The sequence below is a fragment of the Scyliorhinus torazame genome, chromosome 4 (assembly GCF_047496885.1).
Source record: "Scyliorhinus torazame isolate Kashiwa2021f chromosome 4, sScyTor2.1, whole genome shotgun sequence".
NCBI lineage: Eukaryota > Metazoa > Chordata > Chondrichthyes > Carcharhiniformes > Scyliorhinidae > Scyliorhinus > Scyliorhinus torazame.
This window is the reverse complement of record NC_092710.1, coordinates 72,373,827-72,390,408: the sequence shown is the minus strand read 5'-3', so window position 1 is coordinate 72,390,408 and position 16,582 is coordinate 72,373,827. Positions and strand designations below refer to the sequence as shown.

Sequence of the window (16,582 nt, the reverse complement as noted above, 5' to 3'; positions counted from 1 at the left end):
CTTCCCGGGTAGGGGTGTCCTGGGTAGTGCTGTCCCGGGTAGTGCTGTCCCGGGTAGGGGTGTCCTGGGTAGTGGTGTCCCGGGTAGGGGTGTCCTGGATAGTGGTGTCCTGGGTAGTGGTGTCCTGGCTCGGATGTGACGGGGGCCTGTGGCTGCCCCCCTCATCGCTGGGTGGTCGCTCCCGCACGTGACGGGGGTGTCGTCTCCCTGTTGCTCCAGGTCTCTCCGTCTCCCGTGGTCTCCGAGGGGCATCCTGCGGGCGTCGCATGCTGGAGGGTTCGGGTCTCTCCGTCTCCCGTGGTCTCCGAGGGGCATCCTGCGGGCGTCGCATGCTGGAGGGTTCGGGTCTCTCCGTCTCCCGTGGTCTCCGAGGGGCATCCTGCGGGCGTCGCATGCTGGAGGGTTCGGGTCTCTCCGTCTCCCGTGGTCTCCGAGGGGCATCCTGCGGGCGTCGCATGCTGGAGGGTGCGGGTCTCTCCGTCTCCCGTGGTCTCCGAGGGGCATCCTGCGGGCGTCGCATGCTGGAGGGTGCGGGTCTCTCCGTCTCCCGTGGTCTCGGAGGGGCATCCTGCGGGCGTCGCATGCTGGAGGGTGCGGGTCTCTCCGTCTCCCGTGGTCTCCGAGGGGCATCCTGCGGGCGTCGCATGCTGGAGGGTGCGGGTCTCTCCGTCTCCCGTGGTCTCCGAGGGGCATCCTGCGGGCGGTCTGCATCTGCGGGGATGGGTGCCTGGACGTTTGGTCCTGCGATACACAATGAAGCATGCATGGTTAGACATCAGGCAGTGATCAGGTGATACGGGGGAGGGGGATATAGGGGAGGGGGGATATGGGGACGGGCTGTTGGTGGCTCACTTGCTCGTGGGGCCCCGACCTCTGCATCAGCAACAACCCAGTCCTCAGGTCCGCCAGCCAGTTCCAGGGCCCTTTCCTCGTGTACGGTCAGTGGCCTCTCATCAGCGGGCCCTCCTCCAGTCCTCACATGCTCCCTATTGTTGTGTGCGCGCTTCTCCTGGGGGGGGGGGGGGTGGTGGCAGGGGTAAAAGGCAACAGTGTTAGGCAGGTATATGAATGCACGCCATCGGTTGCGCGTGCATTGCAGAGGTTAAGGTTAGGGCTGGATTCACTTGGGGATATGGGGGATATGGGGGAGGGGGGATATGGGGGAGGGGGGATATGGGGGAGGGGGGATATGGGGGATATGGGGGAGGGGGGATATGGGGGATATGGGGGAGGGGGGATATGGGGGATATGGGGGAGGGGGGAATATGGGGGATATGGTGGAGGGGGGATATGGGGGAGGGGGGATATGGGGAATATGGGGAGGGGGGATATGGGGGATATGGGGGAGGGGGGATATGGGGGAGGGGGGATATGGGGAATATGGGGGAGGGGGGATATGGGGGAGGGGGGGATATGGGGGAGGGGGGGATATGGGGGAGGGGGGATATGGGGGATATGGGGGAGGGGGGAATATGGGGGATATGGGGGAGGGGGGATATGGGGGATATGGGGAGGGGGGATATGGGGGAGGGGGGATATGGGGGATATGGGGGAGGGGGGATATGGGGGAGGGGGGGATATGGGGAGGGGGGGATATGGGGGAGGGGGGATATGGGGGATATGGGGGATATGGGGAGGGGGGATATGGGGGAGGGGGGATATGGGGGAGGGGGGATATGGGGGATATGGGGGAGGGGGGATATGGGGGAGGGGGGATATGGGGGAGGGGGGATATTGGGGAGGGGGGATATGGGGGAGGGGGGATATGGGGGATATGGGGGAGGGGGGAATATGGGGGATATGGGGGAGGGGGGATATGGGGGATATGGGGGAGGGGGGATATGGGGGAGGGGGGATATGGGGGATATGGGGGAGGGGGGATATGGGGAGGGGGGGATATGGGGGAGGGGGGATATGGGGGAGGGGGGATATGGGGCATATGGGGATATGGGGGAGGGGGGGATATGGGGGAGGGGGGATATGGGGGAGGGGGGATATGGGGGAGGGGGGATATGGGGGAGGGGGGATATGGGGGAGGGGGGATATGGGGGATATGGGGGAGGGGGGATATGGGGGAGGGGGGATATGGGGGGGGGATATGGGGGAGGGGGGATATGGGGGAGGGGGGGATATGGGGGAGGGGGGATATGGGGGATATGGGGGAGGGGGGATATGGGGAGGGGGGATATGGGGGAGGGGGGATATGGGGGAGGGGGGATATGGGGGAGGGGGGATATGGGGGATATGGGGGAGGGGGGAATATGGGGGATATGGGGGAGGGGGGATATGGGGGATATGGGGGAGGGGGGATATGGGGGAGGGGGGATATGGGGGATATGGGGGAGGGGGGATATGGGGGAGGGGGGATATGGGGGAGGGGGGATATGGGGGATATGGGGGATATGCGGGAGGGGGGGATATGGGGGAGGGGGGATATGGGGGAGGGGGGATATGGGGGAGGGGGGATATGGGGGAGGGGGGGATATGGGGGAGGGGGGATATGGGGGAGGGGGGAATATGGGGGATATGGGGGAGGGGGGATATGGGGGATATGGGGGAGGGGGGGATATGGGGGAGGGGGGATATGGTGGATATGGGGAGGGGGGATATGGGGGAGGGGGGGATATGGGGAGGGGGGATATGGGGGATATGGGGGATATGGGGGAGGGGGGATATGGGGGAGGGGGGATATGGGGGGGGGAATATGGGGGATATGGGGGATATGGGGGACGCTCACCCTGCCTGCTCTGACGAGGTCGTTCACCTTCTTGTGGCACTGGGTGCCTGTCCGTGGTGTTAGGGCCACAGCGGTGACGGCCTCTGCCACCTCCCTCCACAGACGCCGGCTGTGGCGTGGGGCAACTCTGCGGCCGTGCCCGGGATACAGGGCGTCCCTCCTCTGCTCCACCGCATCCAGGAGCGCCTCCACATCGCGTGACTCGAACCTCGGGGCTGAGCGACGGCCAGCCATCAAGTCGGGTGTTGCGGTCGGCTGTTCCGGTCGGGTGGGGGGGAGCTGCGCGGCCTTATGAGCCGTCACGCCGTGCAGCGCGTATGACGCTGCACGGCGTGAACCACTGCGCAAGCGCAGATCCCGTTACGTCGCTGCTAGCCCATTTCGGGCCGCAGACTATCGGCCCATTTTTATGACGTGACGCAAGTGGGATTTGCGCCGTTTTTTGCGCCGATCGGCGGAGTTTCCGCCGATAACGGAGAATTTCGCCCCGGGTTCCCGACCGCCGAGACCACTCGTCCCCCGCGGGGTCGGGAATGCGGAGTATCGGGAGGGGAGCATCGGGAGAGGGGCTTCCGATGACACACCGACACCGCTCCAATAGCGTGCGGCGCAATGACACCATTTCAGAGGGGGCGGAAACCGGCGCTCCTCTCTCAAACAAAACTGAAAAATACTCACCATAAACATGGAGAGAAAGTTGATTTTGTTGATTTGTTGATGATTCCAGGGACACTGTGTAAATTCCTTCATCGTTTCTTTCGAGTCCGTTTATCTGAAGTGTAAAATTCACAAGCATTTGGACTCTTCCTGCGACTCTGCCTGGAAAGATCTTTGTTCTGTCGATGCTGGTGTCATATCGGGCGATAGTGATTTCAGTGCTTCCAATGAATTTCCAGGTGATTTCTGCATCCTTTGGGATTGGGTTAATTTCCACAGGTAACCACACAGATTGTCCCAGGCTCCCATTCACCGGATAATCTGGAGTTTTAACACTCAATTCACCCAGACCTTTAAATGGTAAACATATAAGACATTTTACTGCCTCTCTCTCACACAAAATCACCTAGTTCAGGTCTACGCCTCTGTCAGTGACACTTGTGGAACATCACAGGTAACGGAGCAGTGAATGAAAAGGCAGCAAATGGAGATAATTCTCCAGAGTGAGCAACTGAGACATAGGGTCAGTACTGAGGGAGTGCTGCACTGTCAGAGGGTCAGTACTGAGGGAGTGCTGCACTGTCAGAGGGTCAGTACTGAGGGAGAGCTGCACTGTCAGAGGGTGAGTGCTGAGGGAGTGCTGCACTGTCAGAGGGACAGTACTGAGGGAGTGCTGCACTGTCAGAGGGTCAGTACTGAGGGAGTGCTGCACTGTCAGAGGGTCAGTACTGAGGGAGTGCTGCACTGTCAGAGGGTCAGTACTGAGGGAGTGCTGCACTGTCAGAGGGTCAGTACTGAGGGAGTGCTGCACTGTCAGACGGTCAGTACTGAGGGAGTGCTGCACTGTCAGACGGTCAGTACTGAGGGAGAGCTGCACTGTCAGAGGGTCAGTATCGAGGGAGTGCTGCACTGTCAGAGGGTCAGTACTGAGGGAGTGCTGCACTGTCAGAGGGTCAGTACTGAGAGAGTGCTGCACTGTCAGAGGGTCAGTACTGAGGGAGTGCTGCACTGTCAGAGGGTCAGTACTGAGAGAGTGCTGCACTGTCAGAGGGTCAGTACTGAGAGAGTGCTGCACTGTCAGAGGGTCAGTACTGAGGGAGTGCTGCACTGTCAGACGGTCAGTACTGAGGGAGTGCTGCACTGTCGGAGGGTCAGTACTGAGGGAGTGCTGCACTGTCAGAGGGTCAGTACTGAGGGAGTGCTGCACTGTCAGAGGGTCAGTACTGAGGGAGTGCTGCACTGTCCGAGGGTCAGTACTGAGGGAGTACTGCACTGTCAGAGTGTCAGTACTGAGGGAGTGCTGCACTGTCAGAGGGTCAGTACTGAGGGAGTGCTGCACTGTCAGAGGGTCAGTACTGAGGGAGTGCTGCACTGTCAGAGGGTCAGTACTGAGGGAGTGCTGCACTGTCAGAGGGTCAGTACTGAGGGAGTGCTGCACTGTCAGAGGGTCAGTACTGAGGGAGTGCTGCACTGTCAGAGGGTCAGTACTGAGGGAGAGCTGCACTGTCAGAGGGTGAGTGCTGAGGGAGTGCTGCACTGTCAGAGGGACAGTACTGAGGGAGTGCTGCACTGTCAGAGGGTCAGTACTGAGGGAGTGCTGCACTGTCAGAGGGTCAGTACTGAGGGAGTGCTGCACTGTCAGAGGGTCAGTACTGAGGGAGTGCTGCACTGTCAGATGGTCAGTACTGAGGGAGTGCTGCACTGTCAGACGGTCAGTACTGAGGGAGAGCTGCACTGTCAGAGGGTCAGTATTGAGGGAGTGCTGCACTGTCAGAGGGTCAGTACTGAGGGAGTGCTGCACTGTCAGAGGGTCATTACTGAGAGAGTGCTGCACTCTAAGAGGGTCAGTACTGAGGGAGTGCTGCACTGTCAGAGGGTCAGTACTGAGAGAGTGCTGCACTGTCAGAGGGTCAGTACTGAGAGAGTGCTGCACTGTCAGAGGGTCAGTACTGAGGGAGTGCTGCACTGTCAGACGGTCAGTACTGAGGGAGTGCTGCACTGTCAGAGGGTCAGTACTGAGGGAGTGCTGCACTGTCAGTGGGTCAGTACTGAGGGAGTGCTGCACTGTCAGAGGGTCAGTATTGAGGGAGTGCTGCACTGTCAGAGGGTCAGTACGGAGGGAATGCTGCACTGTCAGAAGGTCAGTACTGAGGGAGTGCTGCACTGTCAGAGGGTCAGTACTGAGGGAGTGCTGCACTGTCAGAGGGTCAGTACTTAGGGAGTGCTGCACTGTCAGAGGGTCAGTACTGAGTGAGTGCTGCACTGTCAGAGCGTCAGTACTGAGGGATCGCTGCACTGTCAGAGGGTCAGTACTGAGGGAACACTGCACTGTCAGAGGGTCAGTACTGAGGGAGTTCTGCACTGTCAGAGGGTCAGTACTGAGGGAGTGCTGCACTGTCAGAGGGTCAGTGCTGAGGGAGTGCTGCACTGTCAGAGGGTCAGTACTGAGGGAGTGCTGCACTGTCAGAGCGTCAGTACTGAGGGAGCGCTGCACTGTCAGAGGGTCAGTACGGAGGGAATGCTGCACTGTCAGAGGGTCAGTACTGAGGGAGTGCTGCACTGTCAGAGGGTCAGTACTGAGGGAGTGCTGCACTGTCAGAGCGTCAGTACTGAGGGAGCACTGCACTGTCATAGGGTCAGTACTGAGGGAACACTGCACTGTAAGGGGGTCAATGCTGAGGGAGTGCTGCACTGTCAGATGTTCAGCACTGAGGGAGTGCTGGGCTGTCTGAGGGTCAGTACAGAGGGAATTCTGCAATGTCAGATGATCATTACTGAGGAGTACTGCACTGTCAGAGGGTCAGTACTGAGGGAGTGCTGCACTGTCAGAGTGTAAGTACTCAGGGAGTGCTGCACTGTCAGGGGGTCAGTACTGACGGAACGCTGCACAGTCAGAGGGTCAGTGTTGAGGGAGTGCTGCACTGTCAGAGAGTCAGTACTGAGGATGTGCTGCACTGTCAGAGGTTCAGTACTGAGGGAGTACTGCACCTTCAGAGCGTCAGGACTGAGGGAGTGCTGCACTGTCAGAGGGTCAGTACTGAGGGAGTGCTGCACTTTCAGAGGGTCAGTACTGAGGGAGTGCTGCACTGTCAGAGGGTCAGTACTGAGGGAGTGCAGCACTCTCAGAGGGTCAGTGCTGAGGGAGTGCGGCACTGTCAGAGGGTCAGTGCTGAGGGAGTGCTGCACTGTCAGATGGTCAGTACTGAGGGTGTGCTGCACTGTCAGAGCGTCAGTACTGAGGGAGTGCGGCACTGTCAGAGGGTCAGTGCTGAGGGAGTGCTGCACTGTCAGATGGTCAGTACTGAGGGTGTGCTGCACTGTCAGTGCGTCAGTACTGAGGGAGTGCTGCACTGTCAGATGGTCAGTACTGAGGGAGCGCTGCACTGTCAGAGGGTCAGTACTGAGGGAGCGCTGCACTGTCAGAGGGTCAGTACTGAGCGAGTGCTGCACTGTCAGAGGGTCAGTACTGAGGGAGTGCTGGACTGTCAGAGAGTCAGTACTGAGGGAGTGCTGCACAGCCAGAGGGTCAGTACTGAGGGAGTGCTGCACTGTCAGAGGGTCAATACTGAGGGAGTGCTTCACTGTCAGAGGCTCAGTACTGAGGGAGTGCTGCATTGTCAGAGCATCAGTACTGAGCGAGTGCTGCACTGTCAGAGGGTCAGTACTGAGGGAGTCCTGCACTGTCAGAGGGTCAGTACTGAGGGAGTGCCGCACTGTCAGAGAGTCAGTACTGAGGGGGTGCCGCACTTACAGAGGGTCAGTACTGAGGGAGTGCTGCACTGTCAGAGGGTTAGTACTGATGGAGGACTGCACTGTCAGAGGGTAGGTACTGAGGAAACGCTGCACTGTCAGAGGGTCAGTACTGAGGGAGTGCTGCACTGTCAGGAATTCAGTGTTGTAGGTGTGCCGCAGTTTCAGAGGGTCAGTATTGAGGGGGGGGGGGGGGCGCACTGTCATAGGATCAGGCTAAGTGCTGACCTGTCAGAGGGTCAGTACTGCGGGAGTACTGCACTGTTAGAGGGTCAGTACTGAGGGAGTGCTGCACTGTCAGGGGGTCAGTACTGAGGGAGTGCTGCACTGTCAGACGGTCAGTACTGAGTGAGTGCTGCACTGTCAGACGGTCAGTACTGAGGGAGTGCTGCACTGTCAGACGGTCAGTACTGAGGGAGTGCTTCACTCTCAGAGAGCCAGTATTGTGGGTGTACTGCACTGTCAGAGGGGGAGTACTGCGGGAGTACAGCACTGTCATAGGGTCAGTACTGAGGGAGCACTGCACTGTAAGAGGGTCAGTGCTGAGGGAGCGCTGCACTGTCAGAGGGTCAGGACTGAGGGAGAGCTGCACTGTCTGAGGGTCAGTACTGAGGGGGCGCTGCACTGTCAGAGGGTCAGTACTGTGGGAGTGCTGCACTTCAGAGGGTCAGTCCTGAGGGAGCGCTGCACTGTCTGAGGGTCAGTACTGAGGGGGCGCTGCACTGTCAGAGGGTCAGTACTGAGGGAGTGCTGCACTGTCAGAGGGTCAGAACTGAGGGAGTGCTGCTCTATCAGAGTTTCAGTACTGAGGGAGTGCTGCACAGCAGAGTGTCAATACTGAGGGAGTGCTGCACTATCAGGGAGTCAGTACTGAGGGAGTGCTGCACTATCAGAGGGTCAGTACTGAGGGTGCTGCACTGTCAGAGGGTCAGTACTGAGGGAGTGCTGCACTGTCAGAGGGTCAGTACTGAGGGAGTGCTGCACTGTCAGAGGGTCAGTACTGAGGGTGCTGCACTGTCAGAGGGTCAGTACTGAGGGAGTGCTGCACAACAGAGATCACTACCGAGGGAATGCTGCACTGTAAGGGGCTCAGTGCTGAGTGAGTGCTGCACTGTCAGGGGGTCAGTACTGACGGAATGCTGCACAGTCAGAGGGTCAGTGTTGAGGGAGTGCTGCACCGTCAGAGAGTCAGTACTGAGGATGTGCTGCACTGTCAGAGGGTCAGTACTGAGGGTGTGCTGCACTGTCAGAGCGTCAGAACTGAGGGAGTGCTGCACTGTCAGAGGGTCAGTACGGAGGGAGTGCTGGACTGTCAGAGCATCAGTACTGAGCGAGTGCTGCACTGTCAGAGGGTCAGTACTGAGGGAGTTCTGCACTGTCAGAGGGTCAGTACTGAGGGAGTGCCGCACTTTCAGAGGGTCAGTACTGAGGGAGTGCTACACTGTCAGAGGGTCAGTACTGAGGGAGTGCCGCACTGTCAGAGGGTCAGTACTGAGGGAACGCTGCACTGTCAGAGTGTCAATGCTGAGGGAGTGCTGCACTGTCAGATGGTCAGCACTGAGGAAGTGCTGCACTGTCAGTCGTGTCAGTACTGAGGGAGTGCTGCACTGTAAGAGAGTCAGTACTGAGGGAGCGCTGCACTGTCAGAGGGTCAGTACTGAGGGAGCGCTGCACAGTCAGAGGGTCAGAACTGAGGAAGTGCTGCACTGTCAGTTGGGTCAGTACTGAGGGAGTGCTGCACTGTCATAGGGTCAGTACTGAGGGAGCGCTGCACTGTGAGAGAGTCAGTACTGAGGGGGTGCTGCACTGTCAGACAGTCAGTACTGAGGGAGTGCTGCATTTTCAGAGCATGCGGACTGAGAGAGTACTCCACTATCAGAGGATCAGTCCTGAGGGAGCACTGCACTGTCAGAGGGTCAGTACTGAGGGAGTGCTGCACTGTCAGAGGGTCAGTACTGATGGAGGACTGCACTGTCAGAGGGTCAGTACTGAGGGAGTGCTGCACTGTCAGACAGTCAGTACTGAGGGAGTGCTGCACTGTCAGAGGGTCAGTACTGAGGGAGTGCTGCACTGTCAGACAGTCAGTACTGATGGAGGACTGCACTGTCAGAGGGTCAGTACTGAGGGAGTGCTGCACTGTCAGACAGTCAGTACTGAGGGAGTGCTGCACTGTCAGAGAGTCAGTACTGAGGGAGTGCTGCACTGTCAGACAGTCAGTACTGAGGGAGTGCTGCACTGTCAGAGGGTCACGACTGAAGGAGTGCTGCTCGATCTGAGGATCAGTACTGAGGGAACACTGCACAGTCAGAGGGTCAGTACTGAGGGAGTGCTGCACTGTCAGAGGTTCAGTACTGAGGGAGTGCTGCACTGTCAGAGGGTCACGACTGAAGGAGTGCAGCTCTATCTGAGGATCAGTACTGAAGGAACACTGCACTTTAAGAGGGTCAGTGCTGAGGGAGTGCTGCACAGTCAGAAGGTCAGTACTGAGGGAGTGCTGCACAGCAGAGATCACTACCGAGGGAACGCCGCACTGTAAGGGGGTCAGTGCTGAGGGAGTGCTGCACTGTCAGATGTTCAGCACTGAGGGAGTGCTGGTCTGTCTGAGGGTCAGTACAGAGGGAATTCGGCAATGTCAGACGATCATTACTGAGGAGTACTGCACTGTCAGAGGGTCAGTACTGAGGGAGTGCTGCACTGTCAGAGAGTCAGTACTCAGGGAGTGCTGCACTGTCAGGGGGTCAGTACTGACGGAGTGCTGCACTTTCAGAGGGTCAGTACTGAGGGAGTGCTGCACTGTCAGAGGGTCAGTACTGAGGGAGTGCAGCACTGACAGAGGGTCAGTGCTGAGCGAGTGCGCCACTGTCAGAGGGTCAGTGCTGAGGGAGTGCTGCACTGTCAGATGGTCAGTACTGAGGGTGTGCTGCACTGTCAGAGCGTCAGTACTGAGCGAGTGCTGCACTGTCAGGGGGTCAGTACTGAGGGAGTGCTGGACTGTCAGAGAGTCAGTACTGAGGGAGTGCTGCACAGTCAGAGGGTCAGTACTGAGGGAGTGCTGCACTGTCAGGGGGTCAGTACTGACGGAACGCTGCACAGTCAGAGGGTCAGTGTTGAGGGAGTGCTGCACTGTCAGAGAGTCAGTACTGAGGATGTGCTGCACTGTCAGAGGGTCAGTACTGAGGGAGTACTGCACCTTCAGAGCGTCAGAACTGAGGGAGTGCTGCACTGTCAGAGGGTCAGTACTGAGGGAGTGCTGGACTGTCAGAGCATCAGTACTGAGCGAGTGCTGCACTGTCAGAGGGTCAGTACTGAGGGAGTTCTGCACTGTCAGAGGGTCAGTACTGAGGGAGTGCCGCACTTTCAGAGGGTCAGTACTGAGGGAGTGCTACACTGTCAGAGGGTCAGTACTGAGGGAGTGCCGCACTGTCAGAGGGTCAGTACTGAGGGAACGCTGCACTGTCAGAGTGTCAATGCTGAGGGAGTGCTGCACTGTCAGATGGTCAGCACTGAGGAAGTGCTGCACTGTCAGAGGGTCACGACTGAAGGAGTGCTGCTCGATCTGAGGATCAGTACTGAGGGAACACTGCACAGTCAGAGGGTCAGTACTGAGGGAGTGCTGCACTGTCAGAGGTTCAGTACTGAGGGAGTGCTGCACTGTCAGAGGGTCACGACTGAAGGAGTGCAGCTCTATCTGAGGATCAGTACTGAAGGAACACTGCACTGTAAGAGGGTCAGTGCTGAGGGAGTGCTGCACAGTCAGAAGGTCAGTACTGAGGGAGTGCTGCACAGCAGAGATCACTACCGAGGGAACGCTGCACTGTAAGGGGGTCAGTGCTGAGGGAGTGCTGCACTGTCAGATGTTCAGCACTGAGGGAGTGCTGGTCTGTCTGAGGGTCAGTACAGAGGGAATTCGGCAATGTCAGACGATCATTACTGAGGAGTACTGCACTGTCAGAGGGTCAGTACTGAGGGAGTGCTGCACTGTCAGAGAGTCAGTACTCAGGGAGTGCTGCACTGTCAGGGGGTCAGTACTGACGGAACGCTGCACAGTCAGAGGGTAAGTGTTGAGGGAGTGCTGCACTGTCAGAGGGTCAGTACTGAGGATGTGCTGCACTGTCAGAGGGTCAGTACTGAGGGAGTACTGCACCTTCAGAGCGTCAGAACTGAGGGAGTGCTGCACTGTCAGTGGGTCAGTACTGAGGGAGTGCTGCACTTTCAGAGGGTCAGTACTGAGGGAGTGCTGCACTGTCAGAGTGTCAGTACTGAGGGAGTGCAGCACTGACAGAGGGTCAGTGCTGAGCGAGTGCGCCACTGTCAGAGGGTCAGTGCTGAGGGAGTGCTGCACTGTCAGATGGTCAGTACTCAGGGTGTGCTGCACTGTCAGAGCGTCAGTACTGAGCGAGTGCTGCACTGTCAGGGGGTCAGTACTGAGGGAGTGCTGGACTGTCAGAGAGTCAGTACTGAGGGAGTGCTGCACAGTCAGAGGGTCAGTACTGAGGGAGTGCTGCACTGTCAGGGGGTCAGTACTGACGGAACGCTGCACAGTCAGAGGGTCAGTGTTGAGGGAGTGCTGCACTGTCAGAGAGTCAGTACTGAGGATGTGCTGCACTGTCAGAGGGTCAGTACTGAGGGAGTACTGAACCTTCAGAGCGTCAGAACTGAGGGAGTGCTGCACTGTCAGAGGGTCAGTACTGAGGGAGTGCTGGACTGTCAGAGCATCAGTACTGAGCGAGTGCTGCACTGTCAGAGGGTCAGTACTGAGGGAGTTCTGCACTGTCAGAGGGTCAGTACTGAGGGAGTGCCGCACTTTCAGAGGGTCAGTACTGAGGGAGTGCTACACTGTCAGAGGGTCAGTACTGAGGGAGTGCCGCACTGTCAGAGGGTCAGTACTGAGGGAACGCTGCACTGTCAGAGTGTCAATGCTGAGGGAGTGCTGCACTGTCAGATGGTCAGCACTGAGGAAGTGCTGCACTGTCAGTCGTGTCAGTACTGAGGGAGTGCTGCACTGTAAGAGAGTCAGTACTGAGGGAGCGCTGCACTGTCAGAGGGTCAGTACTGAGGGAGCGCTGCACTGTCAGAGGGTCAGTACTGAGGGAGCGCTGCACAGTCAGAGGGTCAGAACTGAGGAAGTGCTGCACTGTCAGTTGGGTCAGTACTGAGGGAGTGCTGCTCTGTCATAGGGTCAGTACTGAGGGAGCGCTGCACTGTGAGAGAGTCAGTACTGAGAGGGTGCTGCACTGTCAGACAGCCAGTACTGAGGGAGTGCTGCATTTTCAGAGCGTGCGGACTGAGAGAGTACTCCACTATCAGAGGATCAGTCCTAAGGGAGCACTGCACTGTCAGAGGGTCAGTACTGAGGGAGTGCTGCACTGTCAGAGGGTCAGTACTGATGGAGGACTGCACTGTCAGAGGGTCAGTACTGAGGGAGTGCTGCACTGTCAGACAGTCAGTACCGTGGGGAGTGCTGCACTGTCAGAGGGTCAGTACTGAGGGAGTGCTGCACTGTCAGACAGTCAGTACTGATGGAGGACTGCACTGTCAGAGGGTCAGTACTGAGGGAGTGCTGCACTGTCAGACAGTCAGTACTGAGGGAGTGCTGCACTGTCAGAGAGTCAGTACTGAGGGAGTGCTGCACTGTCAGACAGTCAGTACTGAGGGAGTGCTGCACTGTCAGAGGGTCACGACTGAAGGAGTGCTGCTCGATCTGAGGATCAGTACTGAGGGAACACTGCACAGTCAGAGGGTCAGTACTGAGGGAGTGCTGCACTGTCAGAGAGTCAGTGCTGAGGGAGTGCTCCACTGTCAGAGGGGCAGTACTGAGGGAGCGCTGCACTGTTAGTGCGTCAGTACTGAGGGAGTGCTGCACTGTCAGAGAGTCAGTACTGAGGGAGTGCTGCACTGTCAAACAGTCAGTACTGAGGGAGTGCTGCACTGTCAGAGGGGTAGTACTGAGGGAACGCTGCACTGTCAGAGAGTCAGTACTGAGGGAGTGCTGCACTGTCAGACAGTCAGTACTGAGGGAGCGCTGCACTGTTAGTGTGTCAGTACTGAGGGAGTGCTGCACTGTCAGAGAGTCAGTACTGAGGGAGCGCTGCACTGTTAGTGTGTCAGTACTGAGGGAGTGCTGCACTGTCAGAGAGTCAGTACTGAGGGAGTGCTGCACTGTCAGAGAGTCAGTACTGAGGGAGTGCTGCACTGTCAGACAGTCAGTACTGAGGGAGCGCTGCACTGTCAGAGAGTCAGTACTGAGGGAGTGCTGCACTGTCAGAGGGTCAGTACTGAGGGAGTGCTGCACTGTCAGAGAGTCAGTACTGAGGGAGTGCTGCACTCTCAGAGATCACTACTGAGGTGTGGTAATACCAGGTATTGCGGTTCTAGAGAGAGGAATAATCATTGGCTAGACCGTTGGGTCTAACATTGGGCAATGTACATAGCCCCGCCCTGAGAGGCAGGGTATAAGAACCAGTGCCGTCCCCAGCAGCCTTCACTTCTGTAACTTCGCTGCTGGATACAGTTCTATCTGATTAAAGCTGAATCGATATGACTCCACGTGGACTCAAGCGTATTGATTGTGCATCATGAGGGAACGCTGCACGGGAAGAGGGTCAGTGCTGAGGGAGTGGTGCACTGTCAGAGAGTCGGTACTGAGGGAGCGCTGCACTGTCAGAGGGTCAGTACTGAGGGAGCGCTGCACTGTCAGAGGGTCAGTACTGAGGGAGTGCTGCACTGTCAGAGGGTCAGTACTGAGGGAGTGCTGCACTGTCAGGGTCAGTACTGAGGGAGTGCTGCACTGTCAGAGGGTCAGTACTGAGGGAGTGCTGCACTGTCAGAGGGTCAGTACTGAGGGAGCGCTGCACTGTCAGAGGGTCAGTACTGAGGGAGTGCTGCACTGTCAGAGGGTCAGTACTGAGGGAGTGCTGCACTGTCAGAGGGTCAGTACTGAGGGAGTGCTGCACTGGCAGAGGGTCAGTACTGAGGGAATACAGCATTGTCAGACGGTCAGTACTGAGGGAGTGCTGCACTGTCAGAATGTTTGTACTGAGGGAATACTGCACTGTCTGAGGGTCAGTACTAAGGGAATACTGCACTGTCAGAGGGTCAGTACTGAAGTAAAACTGCACTGTCAGAGGTCATTACTGAGGGAGTACGGCACTGTCAGAGGGTCAGTACTGAGGGAGCGCTGCACTCTCAGAGAGCCAGTATTGTGGGAGTACGGCACTGTCAGAGGGGGAGTACTGGGGGAGTACAGCACTGTCAGAGGGTCAGTACTGGGGAAGTGCTGCACTGTCACAGTGTCAGGACTGAAGGAGTGCTGCTCTATCTGAGGATCAGCACTGAGGGAGCAATGCACTGTAAGAGGGTCAGTGCTGAGGGAGTGCTGCACTGTCAGAGGGTCAGTACTGAGGGAGTGCTGCACTGTCAGAGAGTCAGTACTGAGGGAGTGCTGCACTGTCAGAGGGTCAGTACTGAGGGAGTGCTGCACTGTCAGAGGGGCAGTACTGAGGGAGTGCTGCACTCTCAGAGATCACTACTGAGGTGTGGTAATACCAGGTATTGCGGTTCTAGAGAGAGGAATAACCATTGGCTAGACAGTGGGGTCTAACATTGGGCAATGTACATAGCCCCGCCCTGAGAGGCGGGGTATAAGAACCAGTGCCGTCCCCAGCAGCCTTCACTTCTGTAACTTCGCTGCTGGATACAGTTCTATCTGATTAAAGCTGAATCGATATGACTCCACGTGGACTCAAGCGTATTGATTGTGCATCATGAGGGAACGCTGCACGGGAAGAGGGTCAGTGCTGAGGGAGTGGTGCACTGTCAGAGAGTCGGTACTGAGGGAGCGCTGCACTGTCAGAGGGTCAGTACTGAGGGTGCTGCACTGTCAGAGGGTCAGTACTGAGGGAGTGCTGCACTGTCAGAGGGTCAGTACTGAGGGAGTGCTGCACTGTCAGGGTCAGTACTGAGGGAGTGCTGCACTGTCAGAGGGTCAGTACTGAGGGAGTGCTGCACTGTCAGAGAGCCAGTATTGTGGGAGTACTGCACTGTCAGACGGGGAGTACTGGGGGAGTACAGCACTGTCATAGGGTCAGGACTGAAGGAGTGCTGCTCTATCTGAGGATCAGTACTGAGGGAGCACTGCACTGTAAGAGGGTCAGTGCTGAGGGAGCGCTGCACAGTCACAGGGTCAGTACTGAGGGAGTGCTGCACTGTCAGAGGGTCAGTACTGAGGGAATGCTGCACTGTCAGAGGGTCAGTACTGAGGGAGTGCTGCACTGTCAGACGTTCATTACTGAGGGAGTGCTGCACTGTCAGAGGGTCAGTACTGAGGGAGTGCTCCACTGTCAGAGGGTCAGTACTGAGGGAGCGCTGCACTGTCAGAGGGTCAGTACTGAGGGAGCTCTGCACTGTCAGAGGGCCAGTACTGAGGGAGCGCTGCACTGTCAGAGGGGCAGTACTGAGGGAGTGCTGTCCTGTCAGAGGGTCAGTACTGAGGGACTGCTGCACTGTCAGAGGGTCAGTACTGAGGGAGTGCTGCACTATCAGAGGGTCAGTACTGAGGGACTGCTGCACTGTCAGAGGGTCAGTACTGAGGGAGCGTTGCACTGTCAGAGAGTCAGTACTGAGGGTGCTGCACTGTCAGAGGGTCAGTACTGAGGGAGCGCTGCACTGTCAGAGGGTCAGTACTGAGGGAATACTGCGCTGTCAGAGGGTCAGTACTGGGGGAATACTGCGCTGTCAGGGGGTCAGTACTGAGGGAATACTGCACTGCCAGAGTGTCAGTACCGAGGGTGTGCTGCACTGTCAGAGGGTCAGTACTGAGGGAATACTGCACTGCCAGAGCGTCAGTACTGAGGGAGCGTTGCACTGTCAGAGGGTCAGTACTGAGGGAATACTGCACTGTCAGACGGTCATTACTGAGGGAGTACTGCAATGTCAGAGGGTCAGTACTGAGGGAGCGCTGCACTGTCAGAGGGGCAGTACTGAGGGAGCGTTGCACTGTCAGAGGGTCAGTACTGAGGGAGCGCTGCACTGTCAGAGGGTCAGTACTGAGGGAATACTGCGCTGTCAGAGGGTCAGTACTGGGGGAATACTGCGCTGTCAGAGGGTCAGTACTGGGGGAATACTGCGCTGTCAGAGGGTCAGTACTGAGGGAATACTGCACTGCCAGAGTGTCAGTACCGAGGGTGTGCTGCACTGTCAGAGGGTCAGTACTGAGGGAATACTGCACTGCCAGAGCGTCAGTACTGAGGGAGCGTTGCACTGTCAGAGGGTCAGTACTGAGGGAATACTGCACTGTCAGACGGTCATTACTGAGGGAGTACTGCAATGTCAGAGGGTCAGTACTGAGGGAGTGCTGCACTGTCGGAGGGTCAGTACTGTGGAAGTGCCGCACTTTCAGAGGAAGATTTAAAAAGAGCGTGAGCTGCGAGTCGGAGCGGA

The 16,582-nt window shown here is 57.6% G+C and overlaps 1 protein-coding gene across 1 annotated transcript in view; it reads right to left on the bottom strand.

Moving 5' to 3' along the window:
- Positions 1-16,582, bottom strand: part of LOC140410297 (SLAM family member 5-like) — a 41,117-nt gene that overhangs the window by 16,449 nt on the left and 8,086 nt on the right. The window contains exon 2 of the mRNA XM_072498276.1: positions 3,416-3,745. Within this exon, the coding sequence (XP_072354377.1) occupies positions 3,416-3,745 (330 nt within the window). The remainder of the gene's footprint in view (positions 1-3,415; positions 3,746-16,582) is intronic.